Raw genomic sequence first — 20231 nt, forward strand, 5'->3', positions numbered from 1 at the left:
ATATTGCTTTATATCTGTTTGTACGTTGCCAGCTCAGCGGATCCCCTAACAGACACCATAGTTTTTTGGTCCAACTCCTGATTTTTTTCATTGTGCTAACAAATGATAGGTCAGATAAATACTCGTCAAATAGCCCCTCTCTGCTGGGTCCCTGGGCGACTTGAATGAGCATCTTTGTGACATTTGTACATCTGTGTGTGTCTGAGTATGTACAGTATAGAAAGTGCTTAGATGCAGCGGCTGCATTTTGTTTTCTCACGCCAAGTTCCGTTCGGCTTAATCTGTGACTCTGGACGTGTGTAAAAAAAAAAATCCTGTGCGGTTACTGTTGCAGCCCAGCCTCGCTGCTACACTGAGCAGCTCTTTGCTGCGTCTGCGATCCTTATAAGATGCAAAATATAAAGAAAAGTATAATAGGCTACACTCGGAACGCTACACTCGGAGCATCTTGACGCTAGATGTATGAGAACACATCTGCGCTTTGCATGGACAGGACTGGGAGATAACTGCTGCCTCAGTAAATGTTTTTTGTTTTTTTTTATAACTCTGGGCTTTATAAATGGTGCTCAAGCCAATCAGCCTTCAACTGTCATTTATCAAACAGATGAGAGTTGGGAGCTGATTGGCTGGAGCATGGTTATCATACCATTGGCTGGAGAACCATTATCATATTTAACAGGCTAATTGTGTATATTAATTAACTGCTACTTTAAAACATGGGGTAGTCTCGCCCTGGACTTGCTGATGTCAGAACTCCGTACCCTGTTATATTTACCCTCATATATCAGGGCACAGTGTGTTATAGTGTTGTGCATGTTACCAGGAACAGAAAATGCACCGGGAAAAGCACTAACTGGCAATATAGGTTTTATGATGTTTAACATTTGAGGTAATTGTATGCTGGTCACCATTACAGATGATGATATATTACATACATCATCACACACCGAAATTGGTTTGTGTCCCTTAAGGCGCACACACTGGGACAATTTTTATGAGCAATAACAATATTGTTGAACGATATATCGTTCAAATCATCCAGTGTGTATGAACTTAACGATGAACGATGCGTGCTCCCGCGGGTCGTTAACCGATATCCCCAGTCGTCTGTACATGCAGCTCCATCTGGTCTACTCCCCTTGTGCCGTTGTTCACCGTTTCTGGCATCGACAAGTGTGGATGCACTTAGCAATGCCGGGCTCGCTGCTGGCAATATTGCTTCGTACACACATCGTACATTGTCTACGGGGCTTTACAGACTGTTTATAATAAACCATTTCAGGCCGCCCAGGTCTAGTGTTCACTCTAGCTCCGGTGGCAGGCAGGGCGCCGGAGCTAGAGAGTGCACTTCCATGTGCCCGAAAAGGGGGCGTGGCCATTGAAAAGGGGGTGTGTCTATAAGACGCGTCCCTTTTCCGTCACTCTTGGGGGCATGCCCGGCCCTTACAGACACGCCGGGCAGCCCCCAAGCGCTGCCGACAGGGAGAATAGATGCCGGGCGCCAGCGACTGGCATCTATTCTCGGTGACCGGGTCACCGCACATTTCCCCACCCGCGGGACACTGCGACCTGCGGGTGAAGACGGCACACGCAGGCTGTGAGGGCAGGGCGCTTTTTGCCCTCCAGAAGGAGGGCAGGGTGCTTTGTGCCCTCCAGAAGGAGGGTAGGGCGCGCGCCCCGCTAAAACAGCCTAGCGGGAACGGTCTGTTCCTCACCCAGGAGTGCCATTGTGTTCCTGTTCATCTGTTGGTCTCTTCTGGTGCCCGCTCTTTACACCTATATATTGTCTAATTATCATCTATTTTTTCTACTGTATGTATTATCTAATCTATTATAGTCTTATTGCAAGCTCTGCAAGGACTTACAGCCGAGTACATCACCATTTTCAGTGGTGAAGTGCTGCGAATGGCGTCTGTAAAATTCTGAATGACGGCTCCCACAAGAATACCTATGTGAAAAAAATTAGAATAATACATTAACCTTGAATATTCTTTCAAAAAAAATAAAACAATTAAACCCAACAATTATATGTATACATTTTTTTAATAAGTAAATATGTTTTCATCTCCGATGAGTAGAAGCAATTGTTCATTAGGTTTATTAGTAAAATATGATTCCACTTACTGTTTCCTATTCTTTTGCTGTGACTAAAGGCGCATAAGCACTAGACGATATGCTCCATGAGCGATATTGTCTAGTGTTTGCCCTGCACTGCCGGGTTCAGTGTCGTTAAGGACATTGAGCATCCACACTTAACGATACTGTCCAGTGCCGGCACCCTCCCTCCCTACTTGTAGAACCTGATGATATTGTCAGGTTGCCCTGCAAGTACGGGCGATGAAAGATGTCGTCAACGACCAGCGGGAGCGCTCATCGCTGGTCGTTGACGATATACACACCGAACGATATTGCAGACGATGAACGGTAACGTTATCGTTCAAATCGTCCAATTTATCGTCTAGTGGATACGCGCCTTTAGAAGCTTTATTAATAAAGTACAACAGCTGACCACAGCGATTTGTGAACTGACTGGAACTGTGTCCATGTGTAATGGTGCGTACACACGTATTGATTTTAATGAGCAATTTCAACGATAACATTATTGTTATCATTCAAATCGGTCATTTAAAAAGTTCCTACCAACTCACCATCGACCAGCGATGCGTGGGTACGTATGGTCGATAGCTATATCGTCCATCGGCCGTGCATGCCGGTCAACTTGCTCGATATCGAGCAGGTTACTATAGGGACCCACTAGTCGGTGATTTGGTGGTGTGCTGGATGTTCGATATCGAACATCCAGCACACGAGGGAGGGTGCAGGACGATCAGCCAGCAATATCGTATCGCTGGCTGATCGCTACATGTGTACGCACCTTTAGACTACAGAACATATTAACAGCCGATATCATAATTTGCTACGATCATTCCAGCCAGTAAAATGAAGTACTGGTAAAAGTATGCATTATTTGGACATAGCCACTTCTTTATATATCCCAAATAAACAGGTTAAAGTTGTGTACACAGCTATGCAATTATCAGGCTGATCACCCGTTATCCGCTGATTGGCCTGATAATTGCATAGGTGAGTATTCTGGAGCTTTAGCCGATAAACGGCTTGAAGTGCTCCTGCAATGGTCGGATCGGGAGGTTGCATCTTACGAATGCACACAGATCAGATAATTACTCAGGATCGGAGAGTTTATTCTTCTGTCTGCAGAGTATTCTGCATTGTGTGTACCAGTCATAGCTCACATCACCAGCCATTTTATTTATAGAAAAAAAAAGACAATAAACAGACCAAATAAATGTCCATCTTTAGCTGAGTAATGTGGGCACAGACACAAAGCTCAATTAGCAGTGGTCTGGTTGTGTTTTAATGGTAACTTAACACTCAAACTGCATACACACACAACGATTTTTTGAACGATTATCGCTTGAAAAAAATCGTTCACTTTCTGAGTCAAACGATGAACGATAATCGTTCATGTGCGTTCACGTTTGTAGTTCAGTCAGACTTGTCAACTCAACGATTTTCAGTAAGGGAATATGCAAAAATCGTTTGTAGTTCAAAAAAAATCGTCCATTACACTTTAAAAAATCTGACAGATAATCTGACAGAAAATCGTTCATAAAATTGTTGGTAACAAAATCATTGTGTGTGTATGCAGCTTTGACTTCTCTTTCCATCTCATCCAACAGAATACAGGTCTGATTGCATATAGCAGTATCTCCCAACTACAGTCCTCAGGGACCCCTGACAGTGCATGTTTTACAGATCTTCCCACTATCGCAAGTGACATTATTATCTCAACCTTTTAAAAAGTGTCAGCCAGTAATGACTACACCTGTGCACCAACAAGGAGATATGGAAAACATGCACTGTCAAGTACTTGAGCTCGGAAACACTGGCATTTAGTGATCGCAGTGGAGTCCACCCACACAAAATAATGTTTGCTCAAATTGAACACACTGGTCAAGCAAAAGTAGAACAAGTGGCAAATTTTGATCATTAGCTATTCCCTGAAATTGGGGTGTTATCTAGATGTAGGGAACTGCAGGGAATTTGCTATGCAAACTTTGAAAACATCTTCATGACTGCACTTGAAGTCATATTAAAAGCGAAGACATCTTAATAAATAGCTGACATATTATCACAGGGGTTCTCAGCCTTCAAGTAACACCAACAGATCATGTTTTGTTTCTTTAATCATGCACACGTGAGTTAATCTATTTTGCTGGGTCAGTAATTATGCCACCTGCTTCTACAGGCAGAAATCCTCAAAACATGACCTGTTAGAAAAACGTAAGGGTTGGGGCTGAGAACCACTGTATTATCAAATGACTTATACATCTTTCATACTAAGGGGTATATTTACTAAAGTGAGAGTGTTTAGAAGTGGAGATGTTGCCCATAGCAACCAATCAGATTCTACTTACCATTTGACTAGCACCTTCTAGAAGATAATAGCTAGAATCTGATTGGTTGTTATGGGCAACATCTCAACATCTAAAAACTCTAACTTTAGTAAATTTTCCCCATATAGTCTAAATACCTGGGATTTTGCACGCACCGACCTGGGTCTAGACTATGTGGGCGGGGGGGGGATTTAATTGGCTGCGATAAGCCACTTATTGTGCAAATTATTGGGTGAATTTGTACATATCGTCCAATCCTATTAGCTGCGGTTTTCGCATCTGTGAATTCTCCATAGCAAAAAGCAGCAAAAAGTTTTCACCACCTCCTGAGCAGGTGAAAAGTTATGCAAAACCCCTATCTGAAAGGTAAAAGTGTCAGGACTTGGTTCAGAACGACTGGGACATTCTCATTAATGATTAATTAGGCAAAAAAGTTTTTCATTAGCTTAATTTGGCCAATAGTGACGTAATTTTGGGGGTGAAAAAGTAAAAAGTGTTGGTAATAGGGTTTAAAATAGTGGGACAGGTATATAGTGGTGCTGTATGAATGGGACAGGTATATAGTAGTGCTGTAGGAGTGGGACAGGTATATTTAAGATTGCAATTGAGTGTCATGCCCCTTTTTACACTGACCTAAAAATCCCGGGTTGATGCGCATCAAGCCGGTATTTTTGTCAGTGTAAATGCATCCACCTGGGTCCGGGGACTCAACTCGGGTACTTTGCAGGGTTGGCCATGGGTCGTTCCAGTGCCACCATGCGGTGTAAATGGCGTGATCCGATTGGCCAGCTTCAGTGGCGCTTGGAGATGACATCACTGCAAAGCCGGAAGAGCCAGGTCACTGCAGATCCGGCTCCGGTGTGAACTGAGCCAACTCTGGTATATCCTGGGTCAGTGCCGCAGTATGAACCGGATAAGTTCAGGGTCTGATCCAGCTTGGAACCCTGTTTCAACCCCTGGGTCAGAGCCGGAACTTTGGTATAAAAGTGGTATTAGAGGTGTATTTTGAAGGGCCTTTAAATGAAACAAATATATACTTATAGGCATTTTTATGCACCCCTCAATTTAAGGAGAACATTTTATTTGCAGAAGAAATACCCTTTTATCTTTTTTCACAGCTTTAGAAATCTGCATATAACGGCCATTTGACACATTTTAAGAGCCCCAAATATTTTTATTAGGACCACTGATACACATCTATATTGTTTTCCTATGTCAGTTTGCCTTTTTATGGGGGTACAAGCAGATTTCCTCATTTCCAGCTATACTGTGCGCAGGTAATACCACAAACAGTTTTTGGGCAAATGCCACATCGCGGATTTTCGAATTGGATTGTGCGAAAAACATGAGCGCGCATAGGCAAGAGATGCAAAATGATCGCACAAAAAGTCATGAACTGTGCGATAGTTATCGATTTATTGCGGCTAATTGAATTCCCCCCTATGTGTGAAAGGGGCTGACCCGGGTTGGAGTCCCGGGTCTATGACCAGGGTTGGGCTGAGAGACCTGGGAATATGACAGATTGATAGACCCGTCAATATCCATGTGTGAAAGGGGCTTAGATGTGTGTCGTTATTGACTAATGAAAGATCAAGTTTAAGGAAAACATTGGACTGAGGATAAGTGAAATAAAGGACACCCACCTCCGGTCAGCCGGGCTTTCTCTTTAGGCTTGTAGAATCCCATATGTGCCTCTATACTGAAGGCAGACATCTCTTCCAATGTTCTCAGTACGTCTGGAGTAGCCCATGCAGGTAGACTTAGGTTGTGAGAGCTCTGCAAGCAGATAACATTACAAGTGTACACCATACAAGGTCTTGTTCCTCCTAGGAATTTTTATATGTAAGGGAGACTGGTCAGGATGTGTGGAAAGACACATGGTCCCTGGAATAATGCAGTAGAATAGCAGAGTGTCAGGCTTTCCTCTACATAGTTGCCCAGTCTTCCAGAATGTTTAGCAGGCTCCAGAATTAGGGGGCGACCTTACTGAACTCCACAGAGAGTAGGCAATTTCCCTGAAGAACACGTGCCTTTTGCAAGGTGGATTGGGACTTGATGCTATTTGAGTCATCGAGTCTGAACCACCTCAGTACATGCCAAGTTGGTGTAAGGTGGGTGTGGCATGATGGTGTGACTGCAGGGCCTCATCAGATGGGCCCCGATACTGGGGACACATTGTGGTTGGCTTGAATACATTTCCCCCTATGATACGTGCAGAGCAGTGGGAGAGGTTATGCGCCCCACTATAGCTGTCTCCCCTCTTAGCATCCCTACGTGATTACCCTGCCCTTGATGAAGCATATCCTGTCATCGAGCCACATCTGCCTCCACTTTTCTTTACATTGCCTACAGAAATTAGGTAAAAAAACATATTGTGTTGGGTACGGGATGCAGGCACTCGGGATCCCGGGGGTCAGAATCCCGACACCTGGCATCCCAACTATGTTAGGATACCGACACCTGCAAGTATCCTAACCCCACCCCTAACCCTCCCTCCTGCACCCTAAACCAAACCCTCCCTCCCTAGTGCCTAACCCTAGCCCTGCTACTTACCGTCGGGATGCCGGCGGCGGGAGCAATATATGGCAGGACATACTTCCGTGTAGTACAGTGGATAAACCTTTGCTTATTTTCATTCACTTCTCTATGGGGCATATTCTATTGGCGCAAGACTTTAGCAGGAAAGATGAACGCAGCTATCACACCCAATTTCAGATTAAGGGGTCTATTTACTAAGCAGTGTTAGGAGTCAGAGTGAAAAGTGATAAGGTGCCAGCCAATCAGCTCCCAACTGTCATTTTTCAAACACAGAAGTGAGATGGCAGTTAGGAGCTGATTGGCTGGGAGCTTATCACTTTTCACTCTGTCTCCTAACACTGCTTAGTAACTAGATCCCTCAGATCGCTATGCGTGCTCCTGATTCTAGCGCCATGCAAATGAAAAAAATTGGCCGTTTTAATTTTTCCTTCAATAACAAACAGGAATTTTTTTTAAATGATGGGGAAAACATCCTGTACCCTAAAAAATAGGCAAAGCATTATTGGATCACATTATAGGTACCTTATGCTGTGAAAAAGGACAATTTTTGGTGCTTTTAAAAGTTTTTAAATGGTTGATATTTCCATTTTTTAAGAACAGTTTCTTTTTTTTTTGTTAAATGTTGTCGATGAATTTGGTGTGCATAAAAATGCCTGTAAGCTGATTTTTGAGTCATTTGAATCCACTTTTAAATATTGTTTTAAAATTACCTGTAATGCCCACCTTCAATCTGAAGAACACCTGTCACATCCATAACACACCCCAAAATACCTGTCCCACATAATTTAACCCATTATTCTGCCCTTTGCAGAATCTCACCCAAAATATGGCATGTAATTATTATCCTAATTAAGTTCATTGAAAACATTTAATTGCCCATTAGGGGATGTCCCAGGGGTTCTGGTCCAAGTCCCGACATTTTTACCTTAAAATAACGATTTTTACCGACTTTCCATCTGCTCTGGGGCTTTTGAGAAAAAAGCAGCTTTAAATCCTTTTGAAATTACTACGGCTAAAATTCTCGCGGCCAGGAAAAACCTTGCGGCCAGCTGTAATTTCACGAGTTGTGGGACAAAAATTAAATAACGCACCAAATTGAATATGTCGCTATTAGGTCCAGTCAAAATTTAGCAATGTTTCACTAACCTAATTTCCGGCAGAGTGTCATTGCACAAAACCTCACTGCTTTTAAATCGACCAAAATATTTTAGGGGCTTAGAAGCCTTCATCAAAAGTCATTCTACAAAAATATAGGAGGAGATGCATCAAACCTTCTAAAGAGTAGAAACGTTGCGGCTGCCAGCGGCAATAGAGGGATCACAGCAGATATCTGCTGCAGTCCCTCCTTAATACATACGGGGATACTTAATATTTGAGATAAACCCCCGAAAACGGGTGTTTTCGGGGATTATACCTCAAATATACTTTGATAAATGGGCCCCAATGTCAGGTGCAAAAGGTCATCCTTGACATTCGGACAACAAACAAATACAGTAATCTACTTACATCTGACCCTCAAACGTCTTACCTGACAGAAGAGGGTGTCGTAGACTTTCCACACTCGGTGAGGGATGATGCCTGTGTAGTTTGCTACGCGCTCAGTAAAGTCCTGATAGAAAGCATGTTATAAAGAGGGAATAAAATTAGTTAGGGAATAAAACTGTTAACCGATATATAGACACAAGTAAAAAAGAGGATAGGAAAGAGGCCTCTACTTTCTGACCCTATCACAAGACATGAGTTCAACCACATGGTAGCGGGAATAAGAGGGCCAAACGAATGGTAGCGGGAGTAACAGACCCAACTACATGGTTTGCGGGAGTAAGAAGCCCATCCACATGGTAGCGGGAGTAAGAGGCCTAACCATGTGGCAGTGAGAGTAAGAGGCTCAATCACATGGTTGCAGGAGTAAGAGGCCCAACCACATTATAGCTGGAGAAAGAGGCCCATCCAAATGGTATTGGAAGTAACAGACCCATCCACATGGTTTCGGGAGTAAGAGGCATATCCACATGGTTGTGGGTGTAAGAGGCCCATCCACATGGTTGCGGGAGTAAGAGACCCATCCACATGGTTGCGGGAGTAAGAGGCCCATCCACATGGTTGCGGGAGTAAGAGACCCATACACATGGTTGCGGGAGTAAGAGGCCCATCCACGTGGTTGCGGGAGTAAAAGACCCATCCACATGGTTGCGGGAGTAAGAGACCCATCCACATGGTTGCGGGAGTAAGAGACCCATCCACATGGTTGCGGGAGTAAGAGACCCATCCACGTGTTTGCGGGAGTAAGAGACCCATCCACGTGGTTGCGGGAGTAAGAGACCCATCCACGTGGTTGCGGGAGTAAAAGACCCATCCACGTGGTTGCGGGAGTAAGAGACCCGTCCACATGGTGCAGGAGTAGGAGACCCATACACATGGTTGCGGGAGTAAGAGACCCATCCACATGGTGCAGGAGTAAGAGACCCATACACATGGTTGCGGGAGTAAGGGACCCATACACATGGTTGCGGGAGTAAGAGACCCATACACACGGTTGCGGGAGTAAGAGACCCATACACATGGTTGCGGAAGTAAGAGACCCATACACATGGTTGCAGGAGTAAGAGACCCATTCACATGGTTACGGGAGTAAATTGAAATAAAATGTTCCCACTTTTCCAGAAAGTTTCTTGTTCCTCTTTGCTCAGTTCAGTTGTGAGACACAGGCGCTTACCAAATGCTGCAGAGCAGCAGGCTGGCCCTTGTTTCCTCATGGTATTACATTGTTACTATGACGTCTCTATGCCTGAAAGCAAACATAAGTGTTCTCTTTCATTTTTTAACTAATTTCTCAATTCAGTTTAGACAAATTGCATGTAATACTGTATATGCTGGTGGAAGGGGCCATAGAGGTTGGCATCAACAAAGGTTGGGGAAAAGGTAAGATATTATACATGGACCTGTCTATACTGGAGAGAGTTCCCCTTAAATATCAGAACTTATAACTGATATAACAATGGCCCTCATTCAGAGCCGTACGCTCTGAGCAGAGCGCACGCTCTGAGTGAGGGCCGGGCTCCATTTTCATGGAGCGTCCTCCTGGACGCTCGTATAGCTGTGGGTCACCACCCACAGGCTATACGAGCGTGCTTTGTGATGGGCGTGATGGTCGAGACCATCGCGACCATCGAATTTGCGAGCCGGAGCCTGCGGTTGAGGTTTTCAACCGCAAGCTCCGGAGTGATTTTGGCTCTATCAGAGCCAAAATCACTCCCACTGACATCACTAGTGATGTCAGTGGGCCGGCTTCTGATGGGAGGCGTTCCCGTGGGAACGCCCCCGTCAGGGAGGCACGCCCCCGGCACGCCCACCAAAGGGGGCGTGCTGTCAATCAACATTGACAGCACGCCCCCTTTGATCGGACACAACAAGCGAAGGACTTTCCTTCGCTCGTCGCATCTGGCGCATGCGCACGACGGAGCTCCCTCCGTCGTGCGCATGCTCAGTGCATAACATCGACCCACTTGCGAGCGGACAGCCGCTCGCGAGTGGGTCTGAATCAGGCCCAATGTACACATTTGTAGATGTTAAAAATGGTCATTAAACCTATCTCTGATTATACTGTTACATGATGGTCAGATACTTCACCTTCCAGCTGTTCATCCTGTCCTGATATTCTGCCATCTGAGTGGTCTTCTTGATTAGTTCGTCATACTGAGGACAGTCTTTTGAAGGAAATTTCAGAAGCTAGACAGCAAATAATAAATAATTAGCTATTACTAATATTGAAATACAAGATTTTCATGGTAACCCAATGGGGATCGGTTTGAAATTCCGACAGTCGGGATCCTACCAGTCAGAATCCCAACGCCAGGATCCTAAAAGGGTTAACATTCCAACACCTGTTGGTCGGCATGCTAGCCCTCCCCCTCTCCCTATCCTAACCCTAACCCTCCGTCTTTGGTGCCTAAACCTAACCTCCCCCCTAGTGCCTGAACCTGAACTCCCCCTACTCGCACCCTAAACCTGACCCTCCCCCTTAGTGCCTAACCCTCCCCCTAGTGCCTAACCATAACCCCCCGCCACCCAGCTACTTGCCGAATGCATCCCACTCGATGAGAGAGACAAATGTTTACTTTAAGAGGGGGGAGATGTACCAAGCCTTGGCGAGAGATATAGTGGAGAAGTTGCCCAAAGAAACCAATCAGCTTCTAACTGTCATTTATTTACCACAGTCTTTAAAATTACAGTTAGAAACTGATTGATTGCGTTGGGCAACTATTGTACTATAGCTCTCTACAGGGCTTGGTACATCTCCCCGCCAGCATTTTGGGGAAGTGTGGCACTGTTCATTTACCCTCCCCGTCTTTGGTATTACTTTTACTTTTGGTATTACTTTTTATATCACTTTTACTGAGAATGGAAGCATAAAACCATGGGATGTAGTTTAAATTCCGGCTGTTGGGGAGCCAACTGCATCCCGATGGTAAGTAGTGGGGTTAGGGTTAGGCAATGGGGGAGGGTTAGGTTTAGGCTGCCAGGGTATGGGTTAGGTTTAGGCAGCAGGGACTGACAGGTGTCTATATCCTAACCCTATCGGGATGCCAGCGTCGGGATTCTGACCGCCAGGATCCCGAGCGCGTGCATCCCGTACCCAACCAAAAACGATGTACAGGGCAAAATCAGCTGTGGTTTAGAAGTAAGGTGACAATGTGCGCATAGGTGTGGAGCACAAACACGGCATTTGTGGCTAAGCAGACGTTTGCACATTCTGAAGTGAAGGAGGTTGGATTTGCATGTGACATTTACACAGTTCACCACCTAAGTGCACTTCTAGAGCAGACATTGGATATGCACTGGATGGTCCATCATGGCGACACACCTCCATTTTGTAGAACGGACCCGAGTTGCCGCCCCTTCCCTGCACCCAAACAACCTCAGCCTGTCAATCAGCTGAGTGGGCACTGCAAGCGTGATCGCAGTAACCTTCTGCACATCCATCGGATTTTCTATATACCATCGGGTTTGTGCACAAATCCGAATCAGGCTCATTGTCTACTAGAAAACATGGAGGGAAATGTAATAAGAAGCGACGATATTTTGCCAATTGTGCAAAAGTGCTGATATTTTGCTGATTTTGCTGGGGATAGTAGAGAGATGTGCAGGCTCGGATTAGTTCCGATTTTCCCGCCAAAAATCGGGTCTCAGAAAGAGGCAAAACGTCATCTTTCATGGACAAACATCATCAAACCTGGACAAAAGTTCATGAAAGATGACGTTTTGCCTCTTTCTGAGACCCGAATTTGGCGGGAAAATCCGAACTAATCCAAGCCTGCACATCCCTAATTTAAAGCAGAAATTTATATAGAAGAAAACCAATGTGATATGCTTTTTTCTTTTTTAAATGGACAATTTAAATCCAATGCCAAAAATTATTTCAAAATGTAAATTTTGCTAAATTGAAGCCTATTACATCTTCCCCATGGTCATGTGATATCGGTAGGGACTGCATACAGTGGCGCTTGTGATGAACTGAACAGGCACATAATTGTATATATATCAAAGGTAACAGCAGAGTTAAACATAATCTCTAGTTGGTGTTGAACTACAAGTCACAGTATGCCAGTTTTGATGACTAGCTAGAAAATTAAACATTACCTACTTGTGGGCTAGAAAACAATTCAGAAAACAAACATAATTATTGACACAAATATGATAGAGATTTACTGTATCCAACCCTATCTTGGGATATTGGCACTGTGTGTACTGGAATGGGCTGCCAAGGGATAGCGGGATTCCACAGCTGTGTTCCATTTGGTGGGTACAATCCTGCCAGGTTGGCTTGGGCACTCATCAAAGTCCGATCATAGTCTGTACTGCGTACATAGATCTGTATGTAGAAATAATAAGGAAAGTTAGTTGCTTAATGGTTGTGTTTTGTATCCTATTTAGCCTAAATGTAATGTGTTCTGGTTTTGTTGTCTGTCTAAGGGGTTTATTTACTAAGCAGTGTTAGAAGACAGAGTGAAAAGTGATAAGAAAGTGATAAGGTGCCAGCCAATCAGCTTCCAACCGTCATCTCACAGGCTGTGTTTGAAAAATTACAGTTGGGAGCTGATTGGCTGGCACCTTATCACTTTCTTATTACTTTTCACTCTGTCTTCTAACACTGCTTAGTAAATAGACCCCTAAGTCTCACCTTTGACAAATGTAATGTTAGTTGGGACTATACCACATATTAGCCTACTCTCCCGGGACTGTCGGGAGCCTCCCGAAAATCGTGTGCCGCTCCCGACACCCCGCAAGAGGAGGAAAGTCCTACGCATCGTCCGCTGCCCCCCGCGACCGCATGTGAAAGTGGGCGGTTCGGAGGGGCGATGACGCGATTTGCGCTGAATCGTGTCATCGTGGCCCCGAACCCCTGCTTTGTAATGCTGGTAATATCGGCATGATTAAGCGAGGGCGGGGCCACGATGACGTGATCGTGCGGATACGCCCTCGCTCCACCCACTTCAGCCGCCCCCACTCTCCCTGCTGCACCTTTCTGGCAGCCCTCTCCAGGAAGGGGCTGCAAGGAAGTCGGCATGTATGACAATACGGTAAGTGACTGTAGTGCCCCAAACCAAGATATATTGTCCAATGATGGTGTGAAGGAAGCTGATGACCCCAACTGTTAATGCCAACCCTATATTTATTTTACCAGGGCCAGATGGTACAGGTGGATGCACAGTAGAAAAATCACTAGGAACATGGCGCAGGTGCCATATTCCTGGAGATCTGCACGTGCACAGCTCCAGAGTAAACTCACTTGCACCGTCTGCTAGAGAGGAGTTGGTCTGGATGGAGACTGCACATGGGCCTTCTCTCTTAATATACGTTGGAACCTCCACAGGGGTGTATGGCAGCGCAATATGGAATCGGTTTGTAAAGCCGTCGGATCTATTCCCGGCGGACCAAATACCGACGCCTGAAGCCAGAACAGTGAAGATACCAACAAGGGCTGGACTATGCTTCCTTCCCTCCCCTCGCTACATCCCCGCACTATCACTGCACTTCCTCCCCACTCTACATCACTGCACTGCTTCCCCACTCTACATCACTGCACTACCTCCCCACACTACATGACTATGGTTCCTTCCCTCCCCTCACTACATCCCCGCACTATCACTGCACTTCCTCCCCACACTACATCACTGCACTACTTCCAGACACTACATCACTGCACTACCTCCCCACACTACATGACTATGGTTCCTTCCCTCCCCTCACTACATCCCTGTACTACATATCCCCACACTACATCACTGCACTTCCTCCCCACACTACATCACTGCACTACCTCCCCACACTACATGACTATGGTTCCTTCCCTCAAATCACTACATCCCCGTACTATCACTGCACTACCTTCCCACACTACATCACTGCACTACCTCCCCACACTACATCACTGCACTGCCTCCCCACACTACATTACTGCCCTACCTCCCCACTCTACATCACTGCACTACCTCCCCACACTACATCACTGCACTACCTCCCTACACTACATGACTATGCTTCCTTCCCTCCCCTCACTACATCACTATACATCCCCGCACTATCACTGATTTCCTCCGCTCACTACATCACTGCACTACCTCTCCACACTACATTACTATGCTTCCTTCCATCCCCTCATTACATCCCGCACTATCACTGCACTTCCTCCCCACACTACATCACTGCACTACCTCCCCACTCTACATGACTATGCTTCATTCCATCCCCTCACTTCCTCCCCGCACTATCACTGCAATTCCTCCCAACACTACATCAATGCACTACCTCCCCACTCTACATCACTGCACTACCTCCCTACACTACATGACTATGCTTCATTCCCTCCCCTCACTACATCCCTGCACTATACATCCCCGCACTATTCATCCCCACACTATCACTGCATTTCCTCCTCTCACTACATCACTGCACTACCTTTCCACACTACATTACTATGGTTCCTTCCATCCCCTCATTACATCCTGCACTATCACTGCACTTCCACCCCACACTACATCACTGCACTACCTCCCCACACTACATGACTATGCTTCCTTCCATCCCCTCACTTCCTCCCCGCACTTTCACTGCAATTCCTCCCAACACTACATCACTGCACTACCTCCCCACTCTACATCACTGCACTACCTCCCCACTCTACATCACTGCACTACCTCCCCACACTACATCACTGCACTACCTCCCCACTCTACATCACTGCACTACCTCCTCACTCTACATCACTGTACTACCTCATACTTGTCTACTTGGGAAAAAGCATTTCAGGGAGATTGTGAAAGCAACACCTATGACCGTGCGGTTAAGTGGGCGTGTACTGTTACATCTGAGGGGCGTGTCATAAAAATGACTTACAAACAAATGTAAATGATCCCCAAAGCAGTTAGTAAGATCTACTTGTTGATGAAAATACACTGATACTTTTCAGAAAATACCTGTAGCCATAGGGATCATTGTGCCTTATACCCAATGCAGGGAAATTATACTAATGATCCTATTTAAAAGTAAATATCTCTGGGGGGTTTTGTGTAAATAAATGCTTCATAATGTCTGTAAGATGGAATGAGGGAGATTGCTAGACTCTTCAGGGAGACAGGGAGATTGCAGCTATTTCAGGGAGTCTCCCTGACAATCAGGGAGAGTTGGCAAGTATGCACTACCTCCCCACACTACATCACAATACTACATCACTGCTTTACCTCCCCACACTACAACACTGCACTACCTCCCCACTCTACATTACTGCACTACCTCCACACATTACATCACTGTAACCTTTCCAAACAACATGACTATGCTTCCTCACTACATCCTGCACTATCACTGCACTTCCTCCCCACACTACATCACTGCACTACCTCCCCACACTACATCACTGCTAACCTCTCCACACTACATGACTTGGCTTCCTTCCATCCCCTCACTACATCTTGCACTATCACTGCCCTTCTTCCCCACACTACATCACTGCACTACGTCCCCACTCTACATGACTTTGCTTCCTTCCATCCCCTCACTATGTCCCACACTATCAGTGCACTTCCTCCCCTCTCTACATTACTGCACTACCTCCCCACACTACATCACTACACTACCTCCCCACACTACATTACTACACTACCTCCCCCACTCTACATCACTGCACTACCTCCCCACACTACATCACTGCACTACCTCCCCACACTACATCACTGCACTACCTCCCCACTCTACATGTCTATGCTTCCTTCCCTCCCCTCACTACATCCCTGCGCTATACATTCCCGCACTATACATCCCCACACTATCACTGCATTTCCTCCCACACTACATCACTGCACTACCTCTCCACACTATATTATTATGGTTCCTTCCATCCCCTCACTACATCCCGCACTATCTCTGCAATTCCTCCGACCACTACATCACTGCCCTTCCTCCCTCCACTACATCACTGCACTACCTCCCCACTCTAGATATGTAACTGCACTACCTCCCCACACTACATCACTGAACTACCTCCCCACTCTAAATCACTGCACTTCCTCCATACACTACATTACTGTACTACCTTCCCACTCTACATCACTGCACTACCTCCCCACACTACATCACTGCACTACTTCCCCACACTACATCACAATACTACATCACTACACTACCTCCCCACACTACATCACTGCACTACTTCCCCACACTACATCACAATACTACATCACTACACTACCTCCCCACACTACATCACTGCACTACTTCCCCACACTACATCACAATACTACATCACTGCACTACCTCCCCACACTACATCACTGCACTACCACCACACAGTACATCACTGCACTAGCTTCCCAAACTACATCACTGCACTACCACCCCACACTACTTTACTGCACTACCTCCCTACTCTACATTACTGCACTACCTCCCCACACTACATCACAATACTACATCACTACACTACCTCCCCACACTACATCACTGCACTACTTCCCCACACTACATCACAATACTACATCACTACACTACCTCCCCACACTACATCACTGCACTACTTCCCCACACTACATCACAATACTACATCACTGCACTACCTCCCCACACTACATCACTGCACTACCACCACACACTACATCACTGTACTAGCTTCCCAAACTACATCACTGCACTACCACCCCACACTACTTCACTGCACTACCTCCCCACTCTACATTACTGCACTGCCTCCCCACACTACATTACTGCCCTACCTCCCCACTCTACATCACTGCACTACCTCCCCACACTACATCACTCCACTACCTCCCTATACTACATGACTATGCTTCCTTCCCTCCCCTCACTACATCACTATACATCCCCGCACTATCACTGCATTTCCTCCGCTCACTACATCACTGCACTACCTCTCCACACTACATTACTATGCTTCCTTCCATCCCCTCATTACATCCCGCACTATCACTGCACTTCCTCCCCACACTACATCACTGCACTACCTCCCCACTCTACATGACTATGCTTCCTTCCATCCCCTCACTTCCTCCCCGCACTATCACTGCAATTCCTCCCAACACTACATCAATGCACTACCTCCCCACTCTACATCACTGCACTACCTCCCTACACTACATGACTATGCTTCCTTCCCTCCCCTCACTACATCCCTGCACTATACATCCCCGCACTATTCATCCCCACACTATCACTGCATTTCCTCCCCTCACTACATCACTGCACTACCTTTCCACACTACATTACTATGGTTCCTTCCATCCCCTCATTACATCCTGCACTATCACTGCACTTCCACCCCACAGTACATCACTGCACTACCTCCCCACACTACATGACTATGCTTCCTTCCATCCCCTCACTTCCTCCCCGCACTTTCACTGCAATTCCTCCCAACACTACATCACTGCACTACCTCCCCACTCTACATCACTGCACTACCTCCCCACTCTACATCACTGCACTACCTCCCCACACTACATCACTGCACTACCTCCCCACTCTACATCACTGCACTACCTCCCCACACTACATCACTGCACTACCTCCCCACTCTACATCACTGCACTACCTCCTCACTCTACATCACTGTTCTACCTCATACTTGTCTACTTGGGAAAAAGCATTTCAGGGAGATTGTGAAAGCAACACCTATGACCGTGCGGTTAAGTGGGCGTGTACTGTTACATCTGAGGGGCGTGTCATAAAAATGACTTACAAACAAATGTAAATGATCCCCAAAGCAGTTAGTAAGATCTACTTGTTGATGAAAATACACTGATACTTTTCAGAAAATACCTGTAGCCATAGGGATCATTGTGCCTTATACTCAATGCAGGGAAATTATACTAATTATCCTATTTAAAAGTAAATATCTCTGGGGGTTTTTGTGTAAATAAATGCTTCATAATGTCTGTAAGATGCAATGAGGGAGATTGCTAGACTCTTCAGGGAGACAGGGAGATTGCAGCTATTTCAGGGAGTCTCCCTGACAATCAGGGAGAGTTGGCAAGTATGCACTACCTCCCCACACTACATCACAATACTACATCACTGCTTTACCTCCCCACACTACAACTCTGCACTACCTCCCCACTCTACATTACTGCACTATCTCCACACATTACATCACTGTAACCTTTCCAAACTACATGACTATCCTTCCTCACTACATCCTGCACTATCACTGCACTTCCTCCCCACACTACATCACTACACTACCTCCCCACACTACATCACTGCTAACCTCTCCACACTACATGACTTGGCTTCCTTCCATCCCCTCACTACACCTTGCACTATCACTGCCCTTCTTCCCCACACTACATCACTGCACTACGTCCCCACTCTACATGACTTTGCTTCCTTCCATCCCCTCACTATGTCCCACACTATCAGTGCACTTCCTCCCCTCTCTACATTACTGCACTACCTCCCCACACTACATCACTACACTACCTCCCCACACTACATTACTACACTACCTCCCCCACTCTACATCACTGCACTACCTCCCCACACTACATTACTGCACTACCTCCCCACACTACATCACTGCACTACCTCCCCACTCTACATGTCTATGCTTCCTTCCCTCCCCTCACTACATCCCTGCACTATACATCCCCACACTATCACTGCATTTCCTCCCACACTACATCACTGCACTACCTCTCCACACTACATTACTATGGTTCCTTCCATCCCCTCACTACATCCCGCACTATCACTGAAATTCCTCCCACCACTACATCACTGCCCTTCCTCCCTCCACTACATCACTGCACTACCTCCCCACTCTATATATGTAACTACACTACCTCCCCACACTACATCACTGAACTACCTCCCCACTCTAAATCACTGCACTTCCTCCATACACTACATTACTGTACTACCTTCCCACTCTACATCACTGCACTACCTCCCCACACTACATCACTGCACTACTTCCCCACACTACATCACAATACTACATCACTACACTACCTCCCCACACTACATCACTGCACTACTTCCCCACACTACATCACAATACTACATCACTGCACTACCTCCCCACACTACATCACTGCACTACCACCACACACTACATCACTGCACTAGCTTCCCAAACTACATCACTGCACTACCACCCCACACTACTTCACTGCACTACCTCCCTACTCTACATTACTGCACTACCTCCCCACACTACATTACAATACTACATCACTGCACTACCTCCCCACATTACATCACTGCACCTCCTCCCCACTCTACATCACTGCACCACCTCCCCACACTACATCACTATACTACATCACTGCACTACCTCCCCACACTACATCACTGCACTACCACCCCACACTACATCACAATACTACATCACTGAACTACCTCCCCACACTAAATCACTGCACTGCCTCCCCACACTACTTCACTGCACCTCCTCCCCACTCTACATCACTGCAATACCTCCCCACTCTACATCACTGCACCACCTCCCCACACTACATCACTATACTACATCACTGCACTACCTCCCCACACTACATCACTGCACTACCACCCCACACTACATCACAATACTACATCACTGAACTACCTCCCCACACTACATCACTGCACTACCTCCCCACACTACATCACAATACTACATCACTGAACTACCCCCCTACACTACATCACTTCACTACCTCCCCACACTACATCACAATACTACATCACTGCACTACCTCCCCACTCTACATCACTGCACTA

At 46.1% G+C, this 20231-nt stretch overlaps 1 protein-coding gene across 2 annotated transcripts in view; it reads right to left on the reverse strand.

Annotated features, from left to right (window-relative positions):
- The window catches only part of LOC148478426 (testicular acid phosphatase homolog), a 71813-nt gene that overhangs the window by 9528 nt on the left and 42054 nt on the right, over window positions 1-20231 (reverse strand). For both annotated transcript variants that reach the window (XM_088455419.1, XM_088455420.1), the window contains 5 exons: window positions 12676-12828; window positions 10587-10685; window positions 8485-8565; window positions 6062-6194; window positions 1866-1948 (listed from right to left, as the gene is read on the reverse strand). In XM_088455419.1, coding sequence (XP_088311545.1) covers window positions 1866-1948; window positions 6062-6194; window positions 8485-8565; window positions 10587-10685; window positions 12676-12828 — 549 coding nt within the window. The remainder of the gene's footprint in view (window positions 1-1865; window positions 1949-6061; window positions 6195-8484; window positions 8566-10586; window positions 10686-12675; window positions 12829-20231) is intronic.

Source organism: Taudactylus pleione, unplaced genomic scaffold (assembly GCF_031769625.1).
Source record: "Taudactylus pleione unplaced genomic scaffold, aTauple2 ptg000655l, whole genome shotgun sequence".
NCBI lineage: Eukaryota > Metazoa > Chordata > Amphibia > Anura > Myobatrachidae > Taudactylus > Taudactylus pleione.